General features: G+C 43.1%; 2 protein-coding genes and 1 long non-coding RNA gene across 3 annotated transcripts; 2 read left to right on the top strand and 1 right to left on the bottom strand.

The window, feature by feature from the left end:
- Positions 1–4: 4 nt before the first annotated feature.
- Positions 5–3,050, bottom strand: grhpra (glyoxylate reductase/hydroxypyruvate reductase a). Its single transcript, XM_056438903.1, has 9 exons — positions 2,852–3,050; positions 2,513–2,643; positions 2,086–2,158; positions 1,887–2,003; positions 1,706–1,794; positions 1,415–1,516; positions 1,119–1,254; positions 820–950; positions 5–684 (listed from the first exon to the last, which is right to left on the bottom strand). Exons 1-9 carry the CDS (start codon positions 2,935–2,937, stop codon positions 563–565), a joined length of 987 nt encoding a protein of 328 aa, XP_056294878.1. The 5' UTR covers positions 2,938–3,050; the 3' UTR covers positions 5–562.
- A 510-nt stretch (positions 3,051–3,560) lies between these two features.
- On the top strand, positions 3,561–14,124 carry si:ch211-203d1.3 (protein phosphatase Slingshot homolog 3). Its single transcript, XM_056438902.1, has 17 exons — positions 3,561–3,694; positions 4,500–4,658; positions 6,040–6,077; positions 6,182–6,368; positions 7,158–7,273; positions 7,403–7,471; positions 8,269–8,334; positions 8,455–8,637; positions 8,808–8,901; positions 8,979–9,107; positions 9,348–9,394; positions 9,529–9,675; positions 10,508–10,708; positions 10,897–11,086; positions 11,182–11,256; positions 11,399–11,485; positions 11,832–14,124. The coding sequence occupies exons 2-17, from the start codon at positions 4,617–4,619 to the stop codon at positions 11,967–11,969; spliced, it is 1,809 nt and encodes a 602-aa protein (XP_056294877.1). The 5' UTR covers positions 3,561–3,694; positions 4,500–4,616; the 3' UTR covers positions 11,970–14,124.
- A 1,143-nt stretch (positions 14,125–15,267) lies between these two features.
- On the top strand, positions 15,268–19,512 carry LOC130209340 (uncharacterized). Its single transcript, XR_008834586.1, has 3 exons — positions 15,268–15,405; positions 17,002–17,763; positions 17,878–19,512. It is a non-coding gene; the product is annotated as an uncharacterized LOC130209340 (long non-coding RNA).
- The last annotated feature ends 7,996 nt before the right edge of the window (positions 19,513–27,508 follow it).

The raw sequence follows: 27,508 nt of genomic DNA, 5'->3' as shown, positions 1-27,508 counted from the left end.
AAACTAGGCCGTAACTGTTTATTATTCAGAGAAATCACATTTTACACATAACTGGAGTGCTGTCCTGTTTTGTAGCAGCATTAACATCAGAATAAAGTGCAGACCAAGAGATATAAATCTAATCGTTACAGCGAGCAGAACATTTAGTTTTATTTTGAAGGAGACATTTATATGCAAATTAGAACATATTTGTACATTGTAACAGCACTTATGACCATGTATAGTGTGTTCTGATAAAAGCTTATATTAAGGAGTGCTGCTAGTTCATTCATTAGCTTTCTTTGAGAACCTGCATATAAATGTCTGAGATAACAAAACCTTCCACTGAGCATTTCCTTACTCAGCAACGCACCTACAACTCAGCACATGTGATCGGAGGAAAGTTAACACTGATGTGATGAAATCATGTATTCAGGCATTATCTAAACTACATTAGTATCAGTATACATCCCATCATGTTGATCTCACAAGGAGCTCAAGACGAGACCAGCACATTACTTTCATCAGTTATTGCAGCACCAGAGGCTCGGAGGCAGTCGGCCCAGCCCGTCAGTCTCAGGGGCTAGAAGGTGAGTTCACTCGGCATGTCTGTGCCCTGTAAACCTGCCAGCAGGTTTTGTGCTGACAACGCTCCCATGATGCCTCTCGTGGAGTGGGTGGCACTGCCGATATGTGGCAACACCACTGCACAATAAAGGAGAGGACAGAACACTCTGTTCAAAAGAAAATCTTGAGGAGGTAAAGTGGGAGACGAGAACAAAAACAAAACTATGTCTCATGTTTCACATTCAGTTTCAATTTCACATCTCGTCTACTTACCACAGTTTTTTAATGTCAGAAGAGGGTGGTTTGTTGGGAGTGGCTCAGGTGTTGTGACATCGAGTCCAGCTGCAGCTATCTGTCCACTTTTCAAAGCCTCGTACAGATCCTCCTGGTTCACCACAGTTCCCCTAAAACCAATAATTCACCACATCTTCATATTTTAGAAATCCATGACATCTTTTATACCCATAACCGGGTAAGTCAATCAGTAGAGAGTATGTTTCCAAAACCAATGGTTTTCCCATAATGCACCGTGTGCTCCGCACATTAATGTTTGAGCTGCGTTGGAAGTTTACCTGCTTGAGTTGACGAAGACTGCTGTTTTTTTCATCTTGCTGAAGAAGGCCTTGTCACACAGCCCCTTGGTTTCTGGTGTCATGGAGCAGGAAACCACTATGAAGTCGCTCTCAGACAGGAGTGTGTCCAGGGGAACTGTTTGACAGAGAAGGAGGAACCAAAGAGGAAACAGATCAAATGTGCAGCCCTTCTCACCAAACGTCCTTATTTATATCATAGTTTAAAAATTGTATTGGATTGTCGCACCTCCCCCTTGCGTCCCCTTTCACTGTGTAAGTTTCTCTATTTTTCTTACCAAACTCTGCGTTTACCTCGGCAGCGTAGGCTTTGGCTGTTCTCCCAGAGTAAAGCAGCCTGTTCACTCCAAACGGCATAAGTCTCCGAGCAATGGCCATGCCTGAACACAAGCGCAACCAGGTGTTCAGCAACAAGCAGGGCTTAAACTTTGTCAGGGAAATAATATCACACGATGCTAGTTTGGTATGACAGCAACACTTTGGCGAAAGAATCTAGTCGTATGACATAATATCCTATTATGGTGAATGTAAAGGGCCAAAGTAAATGAAGTAGCAACAGCCAGCCTTACCAATGCGTCCCAAGCCAATGACTCCTACTGTGCTGTGAGACAGACCATAACCACACAGCCAGAGAGGCTTCCACGAGCTCCAGCCTCCACTGAGAGAGAATGGAAAAGACTAAATGACCACTGTGTCTCTGAATCAAATGAGACAACAATTAGTGTCAATGTGGAACTTGGTGAGACTGACTTTTTAACCTCCTCCACTCCTTCTGGTAATCTGCGAGCGGTGGACAGCAGTAGAGCTACGGTCAGTTCGGCTGTGGCGTCAGTCAGGACATCTGGAGTGTATCCAACACGTATACCACTGTGGAAAATAGACACCAGTAGAACTCAGAAGCCACTTGACCCAGTAAATTGAAGGTTATGTTTATAAGTATGAGCTATACCGTTTTTTTATTTCGTCAAGTGCCATGTGGTCAAATCCCACGGACAGGGTGCTGATCACTTTCAGGTTTGGCCCTGGAATCAGAAACGGACCAGTTGAAACACTTACATCCAGAAAATCAATGAAATACTCTTTTCGATGTTTTCATTAGAGCTGAAATGATGAGTGGATCGATTCATTCGCTGATCATGAGACAATTCATCTTCAACAATTTGGATATTCAAGTAATCACTGTGTTGCTTTGTTTTTAAATGTGCTGAATACATAAAGTTATTATGGTTATTATCGAACTATGGACCCAGGACACCCTGTATCATATGCCTGCTGAAATAAAGTAAATATACTGACTGTTCAGTGTACTGCCCCCCCCCCCCCCCCCCCACACACACACACACACACACACAAGCACAAGCACACACACATAGTACCTGCGGCATCCAGAACCTCTGCATCGATCCGATCTGACAGCAGACACAGAAGACCATGAGCCCCCTGCACACCTTTGAGAAGGTCTGCCCTCTGCACAGGTTCATCCGAGTCCCACAGGGACACCTCACATCTGTTTACGTGGAGACCGAAAAGGACCAAATGCATAAGATGGCATGACATTCTGGCTCAGAGGAGGATCTAGCGGCACAGGAAGCTGACTGATGTGTGAAAATACTGTAGCACGACACGAAAGTAAAGCTGTGGACTGTCTTCATATATGGAAGGACAGCAATGAGTGAGTAAATGCTGCATTGGCAATTGTAAATAAAAATGCATACACTCCCCCCGCTGACAGGATCTTCATCCCCTCCGGCGGGATGCGCCTCGTCACGAACACTTTCATGAGTTTTCCAGCTGTCTGCATCTCATTGAACAGTCGAAACGAAGTGATGTCCTCTTGGGACAGAAGACCGCGCGACTCTGAGGGGAGTCAGGCAGCACACGACCGGTTTTAACCTTCAAAGTTGGCTCAACTCTGAGAGAAAACCACACTTTATCAGTAAGAAACCCGGAAGTGCTTGCGTTCATAGTCCTGCGCATGCGCGATGAGTAGTGGTTTGGTTCCTGCTATCTTCTTCCCTGATGGACGTTTTTAATACTTTTAGTGCTAATTAACTCTCTAATTCAATGTCAAATATTAAATTAACAATTTTAGGGTGTTAAATAGTCACCAAAGACTAAATACATGAACAATATAATATTGGTTGGCTCTGTCATCGTTCAGATGTTTTATGTGTTATTAATTTATCTGGGAGTGAGGGCATATTTTACGTGTTACGTTTCTTACAGCTAGAAATCAAAGAAACCTGATTTTAAATCATTTTCAAAGAAGCTTTTGTTTTTGTTGTTGTGGCTGCGGCAAGTGGCTCATCTCTGGCGTCGACGTGTCTTTGCGTATGACGTCATTGTCCACGCCTGCAATGTCGTTTTCCTCGTCCCCGAGCTGCTCCGACGACGCCTCCACAAGCGCGCAGCCCCGCGGAGGAGCTGCTGAGGCGTAAATGGTGAAGACTTCACCCTCGTAGGCGACACAGGGCGGAACGAGACGCGCTCGATACTTGAGGAACAAACGAGGCGACTTCAAAAGCAGGAAATACGAGTGAGGTCCCGGTCTGGAAGAGGTGAGACTCCATAACGTCTTCTTTTAAGGACAGCGTCAGCTGTGAGGTCGGACAGACGAGCTACTTGTTCGTGGTTGCACTCGCGTTGTTGAGCTCGTCGGTCAGGATGATGAGGCTCAAACCACATCGTTATGTTTACTCCCTGGTAACAATGTCACGATAGAGACTAGTGGGCTGTGTGCATGTAACGAGCTGACGCGCTGTCACAGTTGCGCTGTCACATAACGCGGGCGTTACCGCGGACTACAGACTCACGAGGAGACGCATGTGTGTTGGAACTTAACATGTGGAATGACCTGAGGCACATCCTTGTGTGTAGGATGGGCCTATCAGCAATCAGTACGCTCTGTCTATAAGGGCCATAAGGAACAAGATGTTCAGCATGTTAACTTGTTTCATGTATCTCAATTGAATAACAATTATATATATTAATTAACCAAATTTAAAACTATTCGTAATTCTGCTGATCTAGGCTAGTGAATTATTAAAATATCAAGGCACATCATGCCACATGGATGCAAACGTATGCTTTAAATCCAATAAGTTCATGAAACAAGGATGGCCTAATACATCGATACTAGATACTTGAGGCGTGACTAAATCATGTATCACATGCTATATATTCTCACATGGCCCAACTCCACCTCCAAGGGGTTTAATAACAGTGAAACTATTATGAATTACTATTCCTTCCATTTCAACCTGAAGCAGACAATGAATTTCCTCAGATTCATTTTCAGGAGCCTCTGATATGAAGCCTATATATTAGTAGTAACCAAATCGTAATATCCACATTTCATTTCAGATAAAAAATAGCACTACTCGCCACGCTCACGGCTCACTTTTGACTGAGGAAACCTGCAGCGCCCGTCTGAGCCTGCCTTCAACAACAGCTTGAGTGGAGACTGTCCTGTGCTCTGCAATGGCTCTGTTGACCCTGCATAGGCTTCCCTCCATCTCTCCAGTGAGTTCAATCATCCGCACGCCTTGTTGTACACACAAGTTGGGCATTTTGCATCATATGTTATTTTTTAAGTTTTAATTAGAAAGTGAGATCCAGAACCATATGAGCTGTTGATGCTGGACCCTCTGCGCTCTGCGTAAAGAGCAGCCATTCCTAGACGTGTCCCTCATTACCACATTCTCCAGAAAAGGAATGAGGCAGTTTAGTTTAACTATTGCTGCCTGGAAAGTGACTGCGTTGGTGGGCTACAGGCCTATCATGCCACAGATATAGTCATCATCATCAAAGTGCCATTCACATTCATTACAGTGATTGGATCCCCTTTTGTTTGTCTGAATGCTCACTGCCTCTGTAGATTCTCATTGGATACATATAATCATATAAGCGCTGTCTTTACCTTTATCTTCTCTCATTCTCTCACTCTATCACAAAGATGATTTAACTTGACGTCCAAGGCCTGGCTTTTCTTCTGGTCTTTGTCATTGCTAACTAAACCATAAAGGACCTGACTGTGGGTCCGACTCATTTTTTGCATATTTTGTCACGGTGTCTAATCACTCTGCTATCTTAACATGTGTTCTCTCCTTTGTTTTGTTTCTTCAAACCCCCATCGTTCCTCTCCTGGCTCCTGCCCACTTCTCTTTATTTTCTTCTCTATTTTTTCTTGACTCTGTCTGGACTTGTCAGTTGCGTAACAGGTAATGTTACTGTCTCAAGTTTCTTTCTCTGTGCACCCTCATCACGACTGCTTTCCTCTCTCTTGTTTCTTCACTCCTCCCCTCTCCTTAACTTCTTATCCTTCTATAATTCCACTCCCAGTACTTTTTGTTTTTTTTACCCCAAAACCTCTTAGTGTCCTTTTCACTGTGCTTAAATATCACTCTTTGTGGCGTCTCTTCACTTCAGTCTTCCACTGCACATTATCTGTGTTGCACCACATTTCACCCGAGGAATTACTGAAACATTTTCCCGTCCTTTTGAGTCCGCACTACTCAACAGGAGAGACATAACACACACTGCCTCCAATGTTCCCACAAAATGTGTTAGCGTGTCAACACTTTAGTACTCGTCTAGTTAGGAACGTGCCGCTCCGGGAACATTGAAAACTAACGTTGACTCAAATTGTGTATTACTTTCTTTGGAATGAGTGTGAACCCTTTTCTGCAATGACAGTCCATACAACATAAATACACAGTCTGCTGGAATGTTACGCACATACCATGGGATCAAGCAAATGTAATTATATAAATCTTCTTCATTGAAACCAAAAACTCTGAGAAACTGAATCCCACACAAACAAAAGCAAAATATTTATTTAACTACATTTTTGTCTTCTTGATAAGGCTTTCTTGGGATTTACTTAATTTGATTTCTTTTAAAGGATGAAACCCTCCAAAAAAGAGGGAGACTTCAGAAAAGGTAGATGTACAACTGCGTTATCTTTGAATTTCCATCTAATTCCAGTCCTGATGATTCAGTGGATGACAGCGACATAATACAACATGCTCTTTGCACTTCTTCAGGGAGAGCTTCGCCCTGGTGAAGGGGGCAGTCCTGCTGCTGGAAGAGGGCGAGAGGGTGAGCCCTGATGAGGGGACTTGTCCCACTCCACCCTCTCCTGTAAAGGAAGACGGTGGAGCTCCAGACACGAGGCGCAGACACCTTCACGCCATGGTTGAACAGCTCCGGCCAGAGGATACCATCAAGCTGGTGAGGCCTCGTGTTTACCAGCAGTTTGAAAATCAGATAAAAGTAGAAACATGATGCAGAAAGAATAGCTTATTTTCGCAAATGTACCATTCCTGTCAATCTGTATAATATAATGACATCTCAGGTAAAGGTGGGGTTAATAGCTTCCTGTGAGGAGTTGAATACACCGCCTCACTTTCAGCTGTGTTGCCATCGCATCAATGTGGAACTTGATTAAAACAACTGAATAATAAGCGGCTAGCTCGAAGCTGTGAGGTCTAACAATAGTCATGTTCGTGTTGACGCTCAGAATGATAATTTTGGGGCTGTGGACGGAGGCCTGGAGCGACCGTCTGTTAGTCTGCCGACTTTGTTGCTACATTTCTAAATGTTTTGATCACGAGCTGCTTTCATTGGAAAATAATTAGAAACACCGGGGTGGGTTTTTCGGTTGGATAATTTAAAAATCATACTCTTGCTGGTTTTTTACGACGTTACCGACACAAGCTTTAAAGTGTGTTAGGATTTAGAACAGGCGTGGTCTTTTAAGTGGACTACAACCAGTATCTGTGTTTCTCTTGAAACACTAAATTGACTTTTGTAATTATATTTAACCAGAAAGGCGAAAAAAACTATCCTGCACGGGATATTATTCTCTGTGTGGAAAGAGGTTTATTTGGTTTGAAGGGTAATGTCATACTGCAACATGTTGCATATAAAATACATAAATTGTTGTGGGCCTCTCCTCTTTTGTCTCCTTTCTGTCTCACACATCCTTTGTCTCCCTGCTGCTCTCGTCCGGTCATGCAGGCGGTGCAGTTGGAGTCCGTCAGCTCGGTCAGAGTCAGGTATCTGATCGTTATCTCCACCCTCGGTAACAAACAAGAGAGTATCCTGCTGGGCATGGATTTCCCCAACCCCGAGAGGTGTGTGTAACCAAGATGAAGGCATTCTGTGTCACAGAGATACGATTTCCATTCAGTGAATAATTGCTGGTTCAGCCTCGTCTAGTAAAATGTATTTCCATGTCTTGTATTTTGTTGGCCTCTTTGCAGCGATCAGTGCACCATCGGCCTGGTTCTGCCAGTATGGAGCGACACTCAGGTTTATCTGGATGGAGACGGGTGAGAAAAAGAAAAAAATGTCTTTAAAAGGAAAGAGAAATAAATTGACACTGTAGACGAACAAGCAAAGAGTTTGTGAGGCCGCAGCACAGACGGGCTGATGTCTGGGATTCTGGCCAGAAATAATGTGAGTAATGGTTTCTATTTGTGGAGCTGAATCATTCTCCATGAATTACAACGGCTCCTATCCGTCATGTAGACCCTTACATAAGCGTGGAGATCATGTGTTTTTGCATTGAAATGAAAGTCATGTACGGTGAGCTTCTTTCTCTCTGTTACAAAATGGTTGGGGAGAGTTTAGCGGGTGATGGTGCATCCGGATCCCCAATCGATCATCTTTGTGACGATAACAACCAGCTCTGCTCTAATGAAGTGATTGAGTGTTTTTCGTGGTTTGTGGTCACTCATGACTCGTGTGTTTCTTAGCTGTCGCTGCTTAGAGGAGGACGTAGAGAAGGGCGCCGTGTAACTGACAGTCGGCCGCTCTAGAAACAGTCGAGCGCTGCTGTGGACTGCTTTGTTTAAACTAATCTGCTGTCACGTGCAGAGTCAAAAAAGAGGCTCTGATCTGCTGCCATGTCACACCAGCATGTTCACCCTCGTCAGGCTGGTTCACGCTTCCTACTCGCCGTCGGCACATTTTTATTCTCTACTTTCGTTACAAGAGCCAAACATAATTTACACTGAATAATCTCTCTGCCTCCTTCGTTTCAGTCCAATAATGCTTCTTATCAGTGTTAATTCCTCTAAAATTCTTCAAAGTATAGCTCACACTTCTTTATTTCTTCTTTCCACAGCGGCTTCAGCGTGACCACAGCTGAGGAGATCCAAATTTTTAAGCCTGTTTCCATGCAGACCATGTGGTGAGTCCAATTAAAACATGGATGTCCTTACTATGGCATCCAGCACGCCGAAAGCAACTCATCTCCAACGACATGTCTTACCTCACTTTAAATCTGTGCTGTCCTCCCCTCTGCTGTAAGGTCAGTGCTGCAGGTTTTGCATGGGTGCTGCGAGAGGGCGGTCAATGCAGCGGTCATCCCGGGCAACGGCCTGGAGTGGGCTCAACATTACCACCAGCACATCGAGTCCGACCGCCTCTGCCTCAACGAGTGGGAGGCCCTGAACGACTTGGAGTCGGTCCGCAGGGACAGTTATGGAGATGGGTAAGTAAAATACATCTGCTTCTAAACCGTAGTTAAGTGCAGTACTTTTAGTAAATATATTTAGCTAAATTGCTCTGCTATGAATGTGGAAATCAAACAAATGTCTGCTTTCATTCCTTGCACACGCATGTCAGCGCCGTCTTCGGTTTCACTTTTTCTTTTACGGGTAGTTCGGAGGAGAGAATTTCAAACGAGGGGCTGATCAAAGTACATCTGAGAGAAATCATGAGGACAGAAGACCTGGACAACCTCACGTCTAAAATGGTGAGACACACGGGCAGAAGATAAACGGTGACACGGAAAAGAGAATGTATGTTTCTATCTTTCCTTTTCCACTGCAGGTGCACTCTGCCTTGGAGACCAGGATGGGCTTCGACATGAGACCCTTTAAGGAGTACATTGACAATGAGATCCTGGTCACCATGGCTCAGATGGACAAACCCTCCAAAATATTTGACTACCTTTACTTGGTGAGTGCCTGCAGCGCTTCAAAGACGGTAATGAGCCTTGCTATAGCGGCATGGAAAGAAGTCTTTCCTATGCTTTAGTCAATAAACTGACGGAAGTGAGCCTTCCCCAGGATGTTAACATGTGACCATGACTTCTCTTTTGTGAGACAGCTGTGTTGACAGCGATAGAGAAGACGACTCTGTTGGCCCTTTCATTTTTGCCCTCGACTAAACCTCTATTTTTTATATATCCGGTTTCAGGGCTCCGAGTGGAACGCAGCTAACATTGAGGAGCTGCAGAAAAACAAGTCAGTGTTTTCGCTTGCAACTATTTTCTATAGCTCTGTGTATTGTTGTACATATCCTATTGTCTCATGACAAAACTAATACTGAATTGTGCATCGCTGCTTCGCCATTCTAACTTTATGCCTATGTTTTTCAGTGTGGGCTATATTCTGAATGTGACGAGGGAGATTGACAACTTTTTCCCAGAGTCCTTCACTTATATGAACATCAGATTGTACGATGTGGAGGCCAGCGACCTTCTCCCTCACTGGACAGACACATACAAGTTCATCAACACTGCCAGGTAACCACAAACATTTGAAAATCCAAACTTGTGAAAAGGCACTGTGCAGTCCTGTGCAGATTACAGTTGTTGACAAGAATATTGGCCTCACATTAACCACATCACCATGAACTGTGTGTAACCTAATAGTTAGTAGTACACATAAGACAAACCTCATGTAGTAAACTCATATACAACAGCTCCGTGTTTCCAGTATCAGCCTCGGGCCCGCTGATTTCTCCTCATATCATGACAACCATCGTAGGTAAAGTCATGTGACTCAGAGTATGCAGCAAAGGTCACCACAATCAGAGAAATGCTCATGATGTCCTGAGTTCTCTTCCTGAAAACACGAGGCGCTCAGCAAAGCAAAAGCAGCACGCAAAACACCTGGCGCCGATTGAAAAGCATGAAATTCTGATTGAGGCCTATCGCCTCTTCTACTAAAAGAGGATCAGGTGACCTCCTGTGTGTTGTCACGCAGACCAGTGCAGATTTACTAAAGTCCTTTTTAAGAAAAAGTTTGACAGAGTGAGATGAAATGATTGATGCCGATCTGTCTGGCAAATATGAAGCTGGACCCACGAGAATATTCGCGTACCCCCCACAGACTGGGAGTAGCTCACTGTGCGCTGTGCTATGGTGATAACATGTGCCCACCAGCACCTCCACAGCTCCCTGTTCTATTTCCATCAGTCCTCTCATCTAACTCTCTGCTAGAAAGTGAATGAGTGCATTTACATAACAGCAACTTTGAAATTTTGACTTTTATTTCCCTTTAGTTAAATATCCTCAAGTCAGGTAACGTCTCTAAACCACTGAGTGTGTTTCCCTTGATGGCTGTGTGCTCCAGGAAGCGTGGCCAGGCTGTGTTGGTGCACTGTAAGATGGGCGTTTCTCGCTCTGCTTCCACGGTGATTGCCTTCGCCATGAAGCATCTGCACTGGTCACTGGAGACGGCGTTGTCCTACGTTAGGGATTGCCGGTCCATCATCAAACCCAATGAAGGCTTCACGAAGCAGCTGCAAACCTACAACGGCATCCTGAATGCGAGGTCAGACATGGTGTTCGGCCGAATGCTGGACGGAGCTCTCGACTCAAACATGTGTCGTCCGTCGAGGCAAAAGCTTTGCGGACATGAACGTATAAATATTTCTTGACTTTGTCGCGGTTCGTGGCTTTTTAGGTATTAGCTTGGGTGCTCATGTGAGGATTGTAATGCATGTTCCTTCATCGTTGCAGCCAGCAGCGTCACAGCGCACTCTGGAGGAGAAAGTCGAGAGACCAGAGACAAAAGTCATTATACAAGGACGGAGGGAAGGAAAGAAAGTCAGAAGAGGAAGAGGAGGACGACTTTGAGCTGGATGAGGACGATGAGGATGATGATGTCGATAGCCCAGATGAAAAAGATGATCCAGGGGAGGACATACAGGTAATGAGTTGCATCAACGCTATGATGTTAGCACTTTAAATCCTGCAGATTTTTTTTTGAATGTTCAATTATTTTATCTTCCCCAACACACCCAGGTGTTTGAAGAGCCAACCATCCAGGTACCCGGGCAGACGGCATCACCGCTTATCACGATAAATGAACCGAACATGGTGAGCAGACTGCCGGGCACAACGTCACTCGCTCACTCGTCATCGGAAAGCCGCTCATCTGCGCCGTCTCTTTGGGCGGGGCGGACCTCGCTCCTCCGCTAAACCGGCCGATGTTCACTTTGTTTCTCTTTCTCATCTCAAGGTCGCTCCGAGCGTCAACCGCAGCGGCAGGATGAACCTCTTCTCCCTCATGCAGTCCATCAGCGATGAGGATAAAGGACGTGAGCAGGTAAATGAAGCAGAGTGCCAGTGTCTTTCAAACTCTTTATAGTTTTGATGTCGTACACACAAATGGTGGATTTGTATGAGTTGAGAACATTTCGAGGAGCCTGGAGCTGAGATGGAGTCAAGAAAGAGGTGGGAGATAAAAGCACAACAGTTTACAATCTCACTTTAATTTCAATTGTTGCCGTTCTTCTTTTGCGTCTTTAAAAAAACAACAACACTATATGATCTTCTTTGATTAGAAGAGACTTTATTAGCTTCCGTTGTTGAAGTTTTAGTTCAATGCCGATTCTCATTTGATTTAGCTGCTTTATAAACGACTCTTCTTCTCCTTCTTTGTTGCTTTAAAGCTGCATGGCAGTCCGAGGCGGTCTCCAGTGCCGCGGATGTGTAGCCAAGGGCGCCAGGGTCTGGCTCACCAGAGAGCGTGTGTGGATGTTTCACCGGAACCACGGAGCCTGAGGGACGCCAGTCCGAGCAAACCCTAAAGCGTTGAAGGAGCTGGAGGAGCGGCGATTTACAGGAGGACGGGCGGCACTTACAGAAGGCTGAGAGGAGGGAAAAGATGGTGACGGTAGTGGGGGGGGGGGTGTCCTTTTTTTAATACACTGTAATACACTGATACGCTTTGGCTTTATATTTCAGATTATTTAGATGGTGACATTTTTACTTTGTTTCATTGCATATATTATAGCTGATGGTGCACTATTGAGAGAAGGATCTTGCTGTAATATTGCTATCCCAATGAAAGCCAGGATATGTGATGGGCAAAGTCATTATCAGTGTCCATTGCTGTGTTATTATTGTTATTTGTGTTTTGAGAACATATCCTACCACATTCAAGGCCCATCAGTCTCCTTCGTCACCCTGGTTCCCTCTTCCCTTCTTCAGCTCTTGCATCACCACTCCAGAGATGATATCTATGCAATGACTGTTCTCCTTTTTCTTTTCCTCTGTAAATATGAGTCTGTAAGCTGCCAAACCAAGGTAGATTGTTTTCATATTCTCTCTTATTGCTCTTGTGTTAATTGTCCACAGTTGGGAGGATTTCACTTTATTTAAGCTGTGCATCACGGACCAAGTCAGGGCCAGTTTAATGGCACAAGACTGTTTGCCAAACAGTGTGTTCCAATGTGCCATTTATTATATTCAATTACAAATATGTATCATGTCAGTACGTTAAGAACCAATGTCACCCATTTGTTTTTGATTCATTCTAGTTAAACACCAGGTGTATGAGTGCCTTCAGCCTGAGAATGAAATACGGAATATGAATGACGTTGTGTTTTTAATGTTTTTACTATGAGGTGGTGGCTGCCTATTGTATTGTGCTGTTTCTCTGATTACAGTATAAATGTGACTGCATGTATGCATATACACACATTACACATGTATCAACTAATTATTACTGGGTGCATGTCATGTGTTTTTTTATACCAACATATGAGAGCAACATGTTCAGGGTTTTCTCATGTATTGGATTGAGGTAAATTATTCAAAATACTGCTTTCAGACTTATGATCACTGGATGCCGATGTGGAATAGTCTGTTCATGCTGGTAATATTTGTATCCAGTGAACCCCAAGCTAAAGCCTAGTTACTTCATTTCACCTGCACTTTATAACCCCAACAGACACTGTCCCCCCCTGGCTGAGCCAACACCACACTGTACTATGACCCCCCCACCTCCTTTAAATGCTGTCTACATCTCTACGTCTTCTTGTGTTAAGCTCTCCAATGTCTGCACCTCACTCCTGTTTACAACAAACACTGAGTGAATTTGTTGTTATCATATTCTAACCAAACACTTTGTTTCCTGATAAAAATTATCTCACGGGATTATATTGGTTGGATAGGATTATATTCTGATGTGATCTGGAAATTTGGTATTGAGAAGCAGATCCAAAGATTTCTGATCATTTTGTAATTCAGATTTTTGTAATCCAATCCTACTTTTAATACAGACAAAATGCTGCATTTAGGTATTTCAAAAATATCCAAAATTAAGGAACCGACCTCAGAGGTGGATTAGATGTAGATTGACAAATAAATTTGGCTTCACTTCTCCCAAATAATATTTTTTTTTAAATGTAATCAAAATGCGCCGTATGAAAAAAATTATTTTAACAAGTTCAACACAAATTACGTCAGTCTGAAATCGGTCTGAAATCTCATCAATCAAATCAGTCAATCTGAAGCAAGCGGCTTTTCAGTCGGACCACATTATGTCCAAAATGTAATTACAAGTCATATGTGGCTTTTTAAAAAAGGAATGGTTTAGTATGTGGGAAAAATGGTCAATAATAGTTTAGTATTGTGTAGGTCTGTGCTGTTTGGGTAGCAACCAAAATAATGCAGAGAATATTGTGATCGTAATACATTTTGAATAGATTATTCTTTGGGCACTAATTGTAAAATTTTCACCCAGGCCATATTGAACACTTTATACATAATATGCATATAGTTGTTACTCTTGTTTTTTTGGACATATTATTTGGCTTCTGTAATATAATCTGTTTTTGATCTGCGTTGGCTGCAATGTATATTTTTCCCCGTGAACACCAAGGCTGAGAACACATTTCATAAGCCAAAGGTCTTACTGTGGTATGCGTCATTTGAATAAACATCTGAATTTCCAAGATGCATTTGTTTTCTACTTGTTTTCTACATTATGCTGGTGACTTTTTGTCGCCACATGTTGTATGAACTACGGTCATTTGATTGTTCTGACCACAAATCAACATAAAAATACACCATGACACATTCCTTGTATATATAATATACATGGCAATAAAAAGTTTCTGATTATGATTTTGATTATGTTGTTATCGGTGCCTTTTCAGTGTTGGTAATTTCTTTATTAAATTTTGAAATAAGCACCCGCAGTGTTATACAAATTATAATAATGATATTAATGAATTAAATTCCCAGTTTCCCCCTTATATTTCAGTCACATTGTGTTCCCTTGCACCTACATCTATGTATAATGATACATCAATTTCCTTCTGTTCTGGTACACAATCAGTAAAGATAACAGTTGTTTGAGTTCATTTGAATAAAATTGGGAATAATTATACTGCACGTTGCTGGCCGTTTCTCCATTTTATTCATATCAACAGTATCAATAGTTAACAGTAATAACAGTAATGCCTTTGAGTCAAATTGAATCAAAAAGTGAGAATATTTATTGTATATAAAGTGTCTTGTGATTGGCTGAGCGAGTGAAGGGGGATGTTGTTGTTTGTGTTACTTGGGAGTAACGGTGTTCCCTGTTTAGCGGAGGCTACGGCCCGCAGTCGCCTCTACTGTCCCCGAATAAACGGCAATAAGCGAGACAATGTCTCGTAGCGCTCCTGGCCCAGGGTCGCTACATGTTGTATTCATTATAATGCATTGGACGAGTCCAATGTGGAGATGAAATGAAAATATAAAATATCTTGACTATATCTGGAAATATTTTAGTGTCCAGATGCTTGCTGTTTAATTTTAAGTTTGCCGACAGGAGGAACGATGTACTCATTCATGTTTTCTGGACATATTTCTGACACTGAAGGTGTATTTTTTTACATTTAAAAAATGTATACACAGAGCTGTGGTTGTGATTGACATGAATGTTACAATACATGCATGATACAATATTACAAACATTTACCAGTTTAATAACAGGTGATAATAATAAACATATCTCATTCAAATTACGTGTCCCGGTCAGGCGACGTCACAGCAAGGGGCGACGTAAGGGGCGACGTCACAGCAAGGGGCGACGTCACCGCAAGGGGCGTGGTCAAATGGAAGGTTCGGAGTTCCTTCTAGAACATGGATGTTCCGTTCAGAGAGTCTCTCTCTCACTCAACCGCCTCACCAGTGAACACGGAGTTTTCTCTGGACGAAAAGCAACTCAACAAGCACCCAGTGAACAATAGGGTAAGAACTCAAACTGCTTATTAGCTCGTTGTACGTGTGTTTTCACCTCGAGTCCAAGTTGAACACGCACCAAGTAGCTAAAGTACGGTTTAAAAGATATTACAAGCTAGCTAGATTGCATTAGCTCTTAAACTTTACTGAAGCATATTTTCTCTATTCTGTGAATTCTTCACTTCATATAGTTGTTTAATCCTGATTGTCTTTACTGTATGAAACAAATATATGAAGTGAACAATTTACAGACTAGATAAATTATGCTTCAGTAAAGTTTAAGAGCTAATACAATTTAGCTAGCTTGTATTATCTTGTACACTTTACTTTTTAGCTATCCACTTCGTGAGTCTGAACCTGAGTGTCTTTACTGGTTCAGACGTATTAGCAATACAATAACTATAAAATAAGTATGTATCACGCAGACTGCCTCATTTCAAAGTTCGATATAATATTGGATCCGGTTGGATTATTGATACTGATTCATAAACATGTGAGCTGTATTTAAATGTCGCATGCTGTACAGTTGAAAGCAATTTAACACGTCCTATGTACAGTGGCGTCGTCCGAGGGCGCGCACTCCCCTCATAAAAAGATGAAAAAAAAAAGAAAGAAAGAAGAAAAAAAAAATCTGTCAAAAACATTATATGCCAAATTATACCGACTAAATGTGTGTGGTGAAGGTGGCTTCAACAACTGTAAGTTAATGTGAAAAATAAATATAATATAATATAATTATATCACGGACCCCTCCCTTTTCCTCCGCGCTGGTGGTCTAACGTGGTGCACGCATTGATACAAACATTTCAGTCGTTTGGCAAAGACCCTTCACACATTGGGGATGAACAGAATCTTGGGCGCATAAACGCTGGACGCGATTGGATTATCGCAGCAGAGAGACCAGTATGTTCCTCAGAGAGCAGAGCAGTTGTGCCAGGTCGGTTGGTTTTGGAATGAATCGGGCCACTTGAAGTTTGTGTGTGGTTTTTTTTTTTTTCCTTGGGTGGGTAGACCGTTGAGAAACGATAATTATTTTTATTTATATTTATAAATTTTTAAAATTTATGTTACATACAGTAATGGTACATAAATACATCACGGCGTGTCCAGTTGTCGTGTCATTTTATTCAGAAACATATATGCTTGGTGGCGGTCTCATTGAGCCACTTTTTTGGCACTGTTGTTTGCTACATCCCGTCGCCTGACGTATATTTTCCTTAAATTGTGTGTGTTTGTGTGTCTAAGTGGAAGTGCAGAAAATTGTGTGTTGTTGTCTTCAGAAATAATATAAGTGCTGGAAAATCCACCATGAGCCGACTTCTTCCATGCCTGCTCCACCCTATGTATTGTTGGGTATCATTGTTCACTCTTTAAAATGCTTTATGTTTTATGAAAGTAATGCGTAGTTGTGGAAAATGTAAAATGTTACTCTGCAAAGTGTAGCTGTCAAATAAGTGGACTGAGGTCAAGGATCAGCAGCCCTGCTCCTCCTTCATCCCCTTGGATTCTACATTTAGAATGTGTCATAGATCTACTTTCCCTTCCCGATGTAGATAATGTGTAAAAAGAAGTGTAATCTTAAAGATCACTGCCGTCACATCACAGATCACAAAGAAGCTGGCCGGCCACTGCAGGGGACAGCTCTCTGGGTGACCTCCATCGGCAATGAGGTCGGCCAGATACTGACCAGTGTCCTGACGGTGCAGGAGCGGCCGGGACTGGACCTGATGGTCTCCGGAGTGTCTGTGTTGGATGCGTACCCGAGAACTCGCAGGAATACAGGACTGGTACCTCTGTAGTATCCTTAAGAGAGGCAGTGGCCCCCGAGGGCCACCAGTATGTACGATTCCCGTCAACATACTGTAGCCTTGTATCCGGGTTGAGCTGGCGGGACTCGAGTGGAGTTGGCCGAACTTCACGTTGATCCACATCTCCGGTGGATGACGAATCTCAAAAAACGTGCACGGGTTCTTATTTTCTCCTCCTCCCCCTTTAAGGTGGTGGAGGAGTCTGAGTCGCTTGCTCCTTGACCCCGAGCCAATGAGCGGTTCAATTGTGTTTATATTAGAATAGAATACAATAGAATATAGAATAGGTAGGTAGGTATTCCTTTATTAGTCCCACTGTGGGGAAATTTAAAAATCCCAAAAGTTTAGAATGAATTATTTTGTATGTGTTGCATCTTCAAATTCACTCTGATTCTTCTTTCAGTTTTGTAAATCACGCTTTGGTGGGTCAAAGTCGGCCTCACTAAAGCCACATTTAGTGGCTAGGAGGACCCCCAGCCCTTCTCCTCCTCCTCCTTTCATATCCTCTGTGAGGACACCCAGCAGCCCTACTGGGAACTATGGCATTGCAGAAGATGCTGTGAGTACTATGCAGCTTACTGTATTGGTCTTGCTTTATTATAAGTCATATTTTGTGTTGCCTTTACTTTTGCAAAGACGTAATTATCATTTGTTGTCGTCGTCTTCCAAACAGGGTGAGCCTGGAGGAGTTCAGCTAGCCGCTGCTGGGGCTGCAGCTTCATTCTGGTTGCCGTCGGAGATGAGAAAGACCCTCCCTGTGCAGGACCAGAGGTGGATTGCCAACACCCTCTTAACGATCTACATTTGTGTCAGACAGGAATTTTTATGTACAGATTTATGAACAATAATCTGCCCCACAATCTGTTACGTATGTTCACAAGGAACACAAATGTCTGCAACCACAACACGCGCCTGCGTGGCATACATATTAATAAACATACAGTCGACATTGTATTTAAAAGCTTCATCCGTAGAGGTCCAAAGCTCTGGAGCCAAATTCCGGACGAGGTCAAATCAGCATCCACCACCAAGGCATTTGGTTCTCGCCTTAAACGCCATCTCACTTCACTTTAAAAGTTATTATTATTGATATACAGCCTGGCGGCACAGTACAATAGAGGAAAGATATTTGAATTTTATTTTATATACATACCTTGATGTTCTTGATATTATTATTTTTTCTAAGTTATCAGTAGTTCACATTTGCCTTTATTATTATTTTTACTATGTTTCTTTTTTATTTTCTTTTTGTTTTTCCTGTTCTGGTTTTTTGTTGTTGTTGCTTGTACGACATTTTATGTTTTGATCCATGTGTGTGTGTACTGTCTGTGTGCCTGTCGTAGTTGGGAGGGGGGGGGCCGTCCAACTCCTCATCGCAGAGGAGCCTACAGACCTCGGTCTTTGGACGGTCCTCCATTCGTACATTTTTGTTGTTAATGTCTGTCAGTATGATGGCGGCACAAGCGTTTACCTGTCTGTTTGTCCTGTAATTGAGTGTTTGTTTTTACTGTGTTTCAGTTCAGATTTATCCAAGATACTACATGAGCGGAATGTGGCTTGGGCCAAGGCAAGGGGTTCTGGTCTGGAGTCAGATTGGCTGCTTTTTAGGCAACTGCGCAATGCTTGTACAGTTGCAATTAAAAAAGCTAAAGCTGAGCATTTTTTAAGTGAAACGTCAAACAACCTCAACAATCCAAGACTGTTTTGGAGGACAATAAAATCTTTATCTGGAAGTAGAAATGGTATTGAGCTTCCCGCTTGCATTGTCAAGGACTCTAATGACATCTCTGACAAAGCCATAATGCTGGACTGCTTTAATGAGCACTTCATTGCCTCTGGTTCCCTGTTTGACACTCTAAACCAGGGGTATTCAACTAAAATGTTAAGAGGTCCAGTTAGAGAAATTTTCTTGAAGCAAAAGTCCAGAAGATCATAATGTCTAACTATTTAGTGTGATATATATACATACCTGCAAACTTGTCACCTTTCGATGAAATTCACCGTTTTGAACTCAAAATAGGTCATCCACGTGAATCGTGGAGATCCGAAGAGTTTTTTTGGGGGGGGTCACCTGGCCCGCTGCCGTTGAGATTGCAGTGAGACGCGGAGAAAAGTGTGAAGTGTTGCTCTTCGCAATAAAACATCTTTGATGGGACGTGTCGCGTCTCGGCCAATCAGCGTTCAGATGTCCACAGCGTTTGGGGGTTCAGGTTAGCTTGAATGTTAGCCCGCTACATCTACTCCTGTCACGCTGCACGGTGTAGCGATGCTAACAAAGTACCCGTACATTAAACACGATGTGATTTAGCATATTTTTAGTATCGATACTTCATTAAGAGAGCGATCAGAGCGCACGCGCTGCTCCGTGTCGAGCTGTCTGCGCACACTGCGCTGCGCAGCTCACAGCGAGAGAAGTGGCGCAGCTTTAGAGACTTCGGCTTAAAAAATTAAAAGATGCCAGAAGTGAAATGTTTCAGTCTGTAAAGTTCTGTAACTCTCCAGCTGCTCATCCTGATGAACTGTGGATCATCTGGTCAGAGACTAACGGCCTCATAGTGTATAATCAATGCTATGATGGAACCATGTAGTTTCATTCATATCTGGCTGTATGAATACTCATATTACTGTCATTTGTTAAGTGTTGAAAAGTTGGTAAAAAGTGAACCATACAGATGTTTTATTTATTACTATTATAGATAAATATACCAGTCTCGTAATTATGGTACCATATTGTTTGTATGGTGTATTGAATTTGGTATCGGGTATCATGATATTTATGGCAGGTATGTAATATGTATAGAAGTTATAATACGAGTATCGTGACAAACAGGTAGAGACAGAACAGATTCAGGGAGAAGTCCATGAGGACTGCTCAGGCAAAAAAAAAGGAAGTTGGTTCATGAATGACTTTAACCATATTATATATAATGACAATGTATATTTGTTATTACTATCATTATAGGGCTGAGTCAGAGCGGAGAACCTTTTGTTCTTAAACTGTTTATTATCATTATTTAGATTTGTGGTCAGAACAATAAAATGACTGTAGTTGTGGTTCTAAAAGCTTTGAGGCTTCAAACAACGTGGATGTGGTGTGGTGACAACAAAACAAAAAAATGTTGTCATGGCCTGGCCTCCCTAAGTGGCTATGTGTCCTGGTCTCCTCGTCCTGTCTTAGCTCTGCCACTTGACGTGAATGAGTCTCCTGAAATATGATCTCTCGTTGCCGAGATTAAGGTCCCATAAGACCTGTAAGATCGTAGTGAAAACTTTTATGCCTTGCTATGAACGGTGGCTTTGGGCAGATACCTATTTCTCGGGGAGAGAATCTCTCTCTGTTAGGGATGGGAATAGGGGCGTGGTTTCTGTCATGTGGTACCCCGACCCACCCTCTTAGATCTTCCATCCTAGGGAAGTCAGTAGGTGTGTGTGCGTTAAATCTGTAATGTGCAGGTGTAAAAGGAAAGCGGTGAAATTGAAAGTGGTTAGGTGGGGGGCGGGGGGCCTCGCCCCCTAACGGCTTGATGGGTAGCAGGTTGGCATCCTGTTAGCCTGTTGACGATCCGGTCCCTGCTGCAATCCATCTGCTTCAACCCTGGCTGGTCTGCGTCATCTGCTTCATCCTGGTCTGGGTCCTCTGGTCCTCTGCTCCTCTGCTCCTCTGCTCCGCGTCAGCGTCTCCTCCGGCTGTCGATGGGGTCTTTTATCCGGTGGTCTCGAACTTGATTTCGTCTGGATCGTCCTGGTCAGGCTTGTTGTTCTTCTTCCACTGGTGTCGCACGGGCCCTGGATACGACATGACTCCCATGGGCAGCATCGTGGGTGGTAGAGCGTGCTCTTCATTGGCTCCCGGTCCTCTGCTTCCTCAGCCTTCCGGCATCGAGATATCTCTAATCCCCAGAGTCTTAGACTCAAAATCAGCCAATCCTCACCCAAAGGTGAGTCCAGCCTTTAATATCTAGTGATTAGTTCAAAGTTCCACTAGAACAATGGAGGGGTCAAATGTCACTAACCCACGGTCAAACGTCACTTCCGGTCAAGTCGCTAAACAAGTATTTTCACAATAAGAGTCCCATCTTTGTTATTGTGCTCATTAAAGTCATTTCCACAATAAAAGTCCTGTCTTTTTATTCTAAGTCCCTTCGCGTAATTCAACTGGCTTCAATCTATAATATTAACATACAGTCGCTCTCATGCAACATACATTAAAAACAATATTCTTCCAAATCCTTTCTATTATAATGTCTTTCTATCTGTATTAATTTAAAACATAAGACCTCCGCAGACGTTATCAAAATGAACTATTAATCGGACGGTTTTGGGTTATCTGTTGTCAGTCCCCCAGGACTAAAAGAGATTTCCAGTCCCGAAAGCTAATGGATTAGGTGTATTTTTGGCAGGTTCTTCTCTAAACCTCACATGACTAATCCTACGATAATGGCAAGGGTTCGTCCCATGACTATGAGAACATTTTGGCTCATTCACAACTATTCCTATAGTGGTTTGCGGGGGGACCTTCTAGCAGGGCTATCAGGCTCCCCGAAACACCTACGGAACGGCCTCTGTGGCATCAACATCTTTAGATCCGATCGTGTTTCTGTCAATGTCCTTGTTGGACAGGTAGCTGGGGCACAATGTGTCAGGTGGTGTCAAGGTGCCTCTGCCTTACCCTTGACCTGGACCATGTGTGAAGTAACCTCCTTCACTTCGTACAGACCAGTCCACCTAGGCTCAGTCCACTTCCTCTTGTGAACCCTGACCCTGACCCAGTCACCTACTTTTACTTTGGTTGCTCTGCTGCCTCCTGATCGCTCGTCTGGGCTCGAACAACCTGGTTTGAGAGAGCTTTGGTGAGAGAGAAATTAGAGCTTTTATGTATTCTGACATTTCAATTTTGCAGACATCCAGAGGTGGCATATGACCTCCATCTCTGGGTGGCTCTGGCATACTTCTTCCTGTTAACAACTCACTTGGTGACGTCTTCCCCCCTGGTAATGATCTCATGGTCATCAATACCAAGTGGAAGCGCCTTCGCACATTATCCTTTTAATAATTTGATTGGCTCTCTCGACCAATCCTTGAGACTGAGGGTGATATATGGACCCAAACTTGTGGGTTATGCCCAGTGCATATCAACTTTCCCCAGCAGTTTGTTGTTAAAATGTGTTCCGTTGTCGGACCTGATGCGTCTTGTAACTCTATACCTTGAGTGTGTACATGTGTGCACTATATGGGATGTGATCAAACACTAACAAGTTATGTGTACAGGAGTGGCGGCTCTTCTTCGAATCCGTCGACGTTGAACCCCATCTACTATCACCACAACTATGGAAGGAACACAAATAAGATTACATCTTTTCATTTATCAAGCATATTTATGATTTCAAAAAATTATTTTTTATGATTCTCTGGGGTCACTGATTCTAAACCTACTGATATCTGATCTATTAGTCTGTAATTGTCTGGCCCTTCTCTATCTACTCTGGCGTCAATATAGATTGTTGTGTGCTTATATCCCTCTTTTGAAATAGAATTCCTAAATCCGTCCTTTTCAATAATAATAATAGTCTTAATAAACAGTCAACCTCTAGAAGAAAGGAGAGAAATAAAATAAAAAATGCATGCGTATGTCAAATCAATGCAGGAGAACCATGTCTTGTCTGAACTCACAGCGTCATCATTGTGCTTGGGTAAGGAATGTCGTAATAAGTTGGCCTAATTAGTAAAGAGCGGGTTACAAATTTATTTATTGGCCCCAAATCAAGGCCCATTTTCCAGGTTTAGGAAATATTAATTAATGTATTCCAGGGTGCCCTCGTCTTCTCCAGTACACTTGCCTATAACAACCATTCTATTGTTTTAGAAATATCTACAGTTTGTTCCATCCTTAAGGGATGCTGGTGACGATTAAATTGGAATCGCACTCGGTTTTAGCTCTATCTCTATGGGAGCTATCGGAATCAGTCACACATCAGTTCACCCCTTCAGTCCTAAAAGTGTCTGGAAATAAGCTAAGCATGTTGTCAGTGTCCCCATGATCAGTGTTCTCTCTACTATGTGTGTGTCTCAGCATGTGTCTCTAATATTAACTGGACCTCCGATGTGTGTGCAGTTCTGTACATATTCTCAAATGTGGAGTAATGAAAGTGTTAATTTTGTGTGCACCCAGTCCGTAGCCTCAACCTCTGCTTCCACCATTGTTCTTCTCTGTGCCTCCACTCTGGACCAACACTGTGATGTGGAGCTGCAGTGTCAACGACTGCATACAACCTGCAGCTCTGGTGTTCATTCACCGGCCGCTGCTACTCCTTGCTTCTCTGCATAGATCTCCAAGCCTCCACAGTTGGGTTTTCATGAACCTCAATCTCGTGTTGCAGGCAGTCCCTCAGGATCTCAGATCTCATCTTGTATCAAGGAGTAGTTAAGGGCACAATGTCTTTGGTCCCCTGGTGGCGAGTAGGGATGCAGGACTTTGAACCAAAGTCTCCACTGCTGGCTGTTGTCATGCAGAGGTGTGATGTCATCATCATCTACTCTGTCTCACCGGACCCTTTGCTTCCTGTTCAGTGTCTCTTTAGTCTCCAGTTGAATCATTGGGTGACTAGTGGGTGTGGCACATTTCTGTTCAGTGAGTACAGTTCGCTGTCAGCTGTTGGATCTGGGCACGCCTAATGTGTCTCTGGTCCGGGCCTGGTGCCGTGGATCACTGTTGCCTTGTGGCTGTGGCTATGTGTTGGGTGCTTGTTATGGCGGGGTTAGACATTATGGGAGCACTGAAGCGGTCCTGACTGAGACTGCTAACCCTGTGGTGGATAAGGACAAAAATTAGCCCAATGTCCAGCCTGACTATAATAAAAAATTATTAATACTCGTCTAAAGCCTCCGTTGCCCCAGTTGTTACCCCTCTTACTCCTGAACGGGCTTCTTTTATGCAAATTATCTCTCTGTTGTTGGGGCCCCATTTATGGGCTGCTGACCCGCCTGTTGCGGGACATAAGGTTTGAGGGAACTAAGCTTGAAGCGGTGCAAACGTGGCGTGCTGTGGCTGTTGATAGATCAGTGCTTATGGATTTGGAGGAGGAGCTGGATACGGACTATACGGGATTTAAGGTCCATGTAGTTGTGCTGCAGTCTGCTGCACCGTGGCTTGTGCCATTTACTTCTGCTTTGGTCAGGTTCATCTTTTCTCTGCTCTGTTTATTTTATCTATATGGCGTCTGACCTGAGCTTCCCAGTCATAGAAGTTCATGTACTTTAGTCCTACTATCCCGTTCAGTTCAGTCTGTATGGTCACAGTCACAGATGATTCTATTGATAACCTAAAAACTGTTCAGTCATGCTATCTTCAAGGAAATTTTTCCCTAGTTTGTCGTTCTACAACTCTCTGATTCTACCTAAATAGGCTGCTCCTCCCTCACCATCAAATGGTGGCATCATCATTATCTTAGAAACATCAACCTTTTTCTCAGTTTTTTCTTTTATTATTTTTTCTTATCTGAACTGCTAAGAGAGGTGCCTTGTGGCTGAAAAAACTGCAGTTATGCTTGAAAGGGGTCAAATCTTTAAGAGAGACTGAGGAAAAATTATAATAAAAATATAAAATAGATGACTATATAATATAATAAAGGGGATCAATTTTAAACTGAATAACCTACAACCTTTGAATTAGAAGTCTCATTCTCTACCGACTGAGCTAGCCGGGCAACTGATTAGTTAATTTAAAGAAAAATAAAAAATGTGGCAAAACAATGCATTTCTTTAAAACATCATTTCAAAAAGTAAAAGATGGTCGCACACTCTACTAATTCATAGTTATCTTCAAAAGGAATTCTTCCGTCACTGTTCTTGCTCTGTCCTGCTCTGTTATTGTCTCGCTCTGAGTGCCTGCAGGGTGAAGAACGGCGCGCGCAGCCAAATGGGGAAGGGGGGCTACTCTGTTGTGTGAAGGCGCGTGCTGAACGCGGGGCCGCGCCGCAGCTCTGTCACTCGCAGTGTTTACGTTTTTGCTCTTGTATTATTGCCGTGTTAAGTTGAGTTACCTCGTTGTTTCTCAGTATCCTCCTCAATCTCAAACTCGTAACTGCTCTTAAACATATTATATAATTGCCATACAATGTGTTCTTTACTTGACAACGTGTCTTTCGGAACACTAAATCCTTATTTATCACTCGTGCAATTCAACAGACCAGAGCTTTCGTTGTCACCGTGAGGTTTCGACTTTGCTCTGTTGATTCCACTTTGACAACATTTATTCACCTTGACAACATTTATTCACCACCGGTATTCAACATTCATTCACAGTTTTATGCATACACATGTGTTTAATTTCTATGCGGCCTCAGTTTTCTTAGAGGTCTACCTTCCAGCTTTTTAGCTGGCCTCACTTATGTTAGAGGGCTTGACTAATGCGGCCTCAGTTTCCTTAGAGGTCTACCTTCCAGCTTTTTAGCTGGCCTCACTTATGTTAGAGGACTTTTGTGTCAAACTGTATCGTGATTCCCTTTTTACGCTTTATTCTATTTATTTAAATCAAGTCAAAAATTTGGCAGTTTCAATACTCACTTCCAATACTCCTGATCAAATTTAGAGTGTTCAATTTGACTGATTTGAAAATAAACAGGTTCAGTTTTACCTTTTGTTGACACCGGTGTTTGATCAGTTTTTTGGAGTGGGCCTTGAAAGCAGTGGTCCGTCCGGGGGTCTCAGGTGCTGTCCTCCTCAGGTCTCTGGACCGGCTTTCACAACCATCCTCTGCTACCATTTGTTGGAGTTGGACAGCGACACACCACCTGGACGGCACTCACGGGAAGAAAGAGCGGTAGACTTCTACGTTACATTTGTTAGCGTTTTATTCAGAATTCAGGATACAAGTAGACATCATGCATGGACCCCCCTCCTCAGCTGGGACCAGTGGCCCCAGCGCTGGAGAGAAGACCCCGGTTCAGAGTGTGCAGCCATTTTAAATAGCCGAAAGGACCAGTTCTGATTGGTCAGGAGATAAGGGGGTGGGGTTTTCTCATTGGGTCTTGTTCCTCTGCTTCCGCCGTTGTCGCTCCTTCATTGGTTCTTGTGGCCAGCCAATGAGAGCATATGTTGTGAAAGTGTGAGAAAGGAAGATGGAATTCACATGTAGCTTCCTTGACTGAGCTGGGGAGTTTTCTAAGATAATCTTATCTCTTCCGAGGTGGGACGAACTGTTTCTAGAAGGTCGTTCCCAGGATATTTACAAAGGGCCAGTGTCGGTGTGTGTATGTGTGTGTGAGAGAGGGCTGTGGTTGAATCCGGATATTAAATTGTCAAAGCTGGACCTTTCCTTATCTTATCTGCACTCAGTAGTTGTCTCTGTGGCTCTCCTGTTCATGAGTGTTGCTTTGTTCTATTCAAATCTAGGGTGAGTGTTGGTGCATAAAGTTATTTCGTGTGTCACTGTTATCTTCTTTGATTAGTTCAGGCGCTGGACTGCCCTGCTAGAGTTTCAAACCTTCCACAGTGATTTTCCACTTTCCACATAACATTTATGCAAACAATACTAGGCTATGCTAAGCTAGAATATATATTCTTTACACAAATGTAAATGGCAAGAATTTATGTATATTGCATGAGAGTGACTGGTATGTTCGTATTATAGATTGAATTCCGTGAAGTGACTTACAATAACAGAGACTTTTATTGTGAAAGTGATTTTAATGCGGTCATAACAAGACGGGACTCTTATTGTGAAAATACTTTAGCGACGGAACCGGAAGTGACGTTTTGACCGGAAACAGGAAGAGTATGAGACTCCGGATTTTGGAGAGATGCTTTCTCTTTCTACAGGTGAGTGAGGTCAAGAGTTGAGGACACGAGGAAGAGCGCCTTAAATGTTGTTTTACACTTCCTGCCATTACATTTGGATAACTTAATCCACGCGCATCCGGAAGCCTGTTTTCCACCATCTGCGAAGTGCCCAGTTTCAGAATACTCAACACTGCCTTGGAGACAAAGAACTTAACATTCCACTTCTGTCATCTTTAAAAAAAAAACGAAGACAGTGCCTGCAGACAGCTTGACACGGAGCGGAGCAGCGCGTGCGCTCTGATCCCGCGCTCTTTTAATGAAGTATTGATCCTAAAAATATGCTAAATCATATCGTTTTTAACGTACGGATAACTTGTTAGTATCGATACAACGTGCAACATGACTGCAGTAGATGTAGCGGGCCCCAAACGATGTCGACATCTGAACGCTGATTGGCCAAGACGCGACACGTTCAAAGATGTTTTATTGCGAAGAGCACCACTTCACATTTTTTCCGTGTCTCACTC

This window comes from Pseudoliparis swirei, chromosome 19, assembly GCF_029220125.1.
Source record: "Pseudoliparis swirei isolate HS2019 ecotype Mariana Trench chromosome 19, NWPU_hadal_v1, whole genome shotgun sequence".
Taxonomy (NCBI): Eukaryota; Metazoa; Chordata; class Actinopteri; order Perciformes; family Liparidae; genus Pseudoliparis; species Pseudoliparis swirei.
This window is presented reverse-complemented; position numbering and strand designations above follow the sequence as displayed.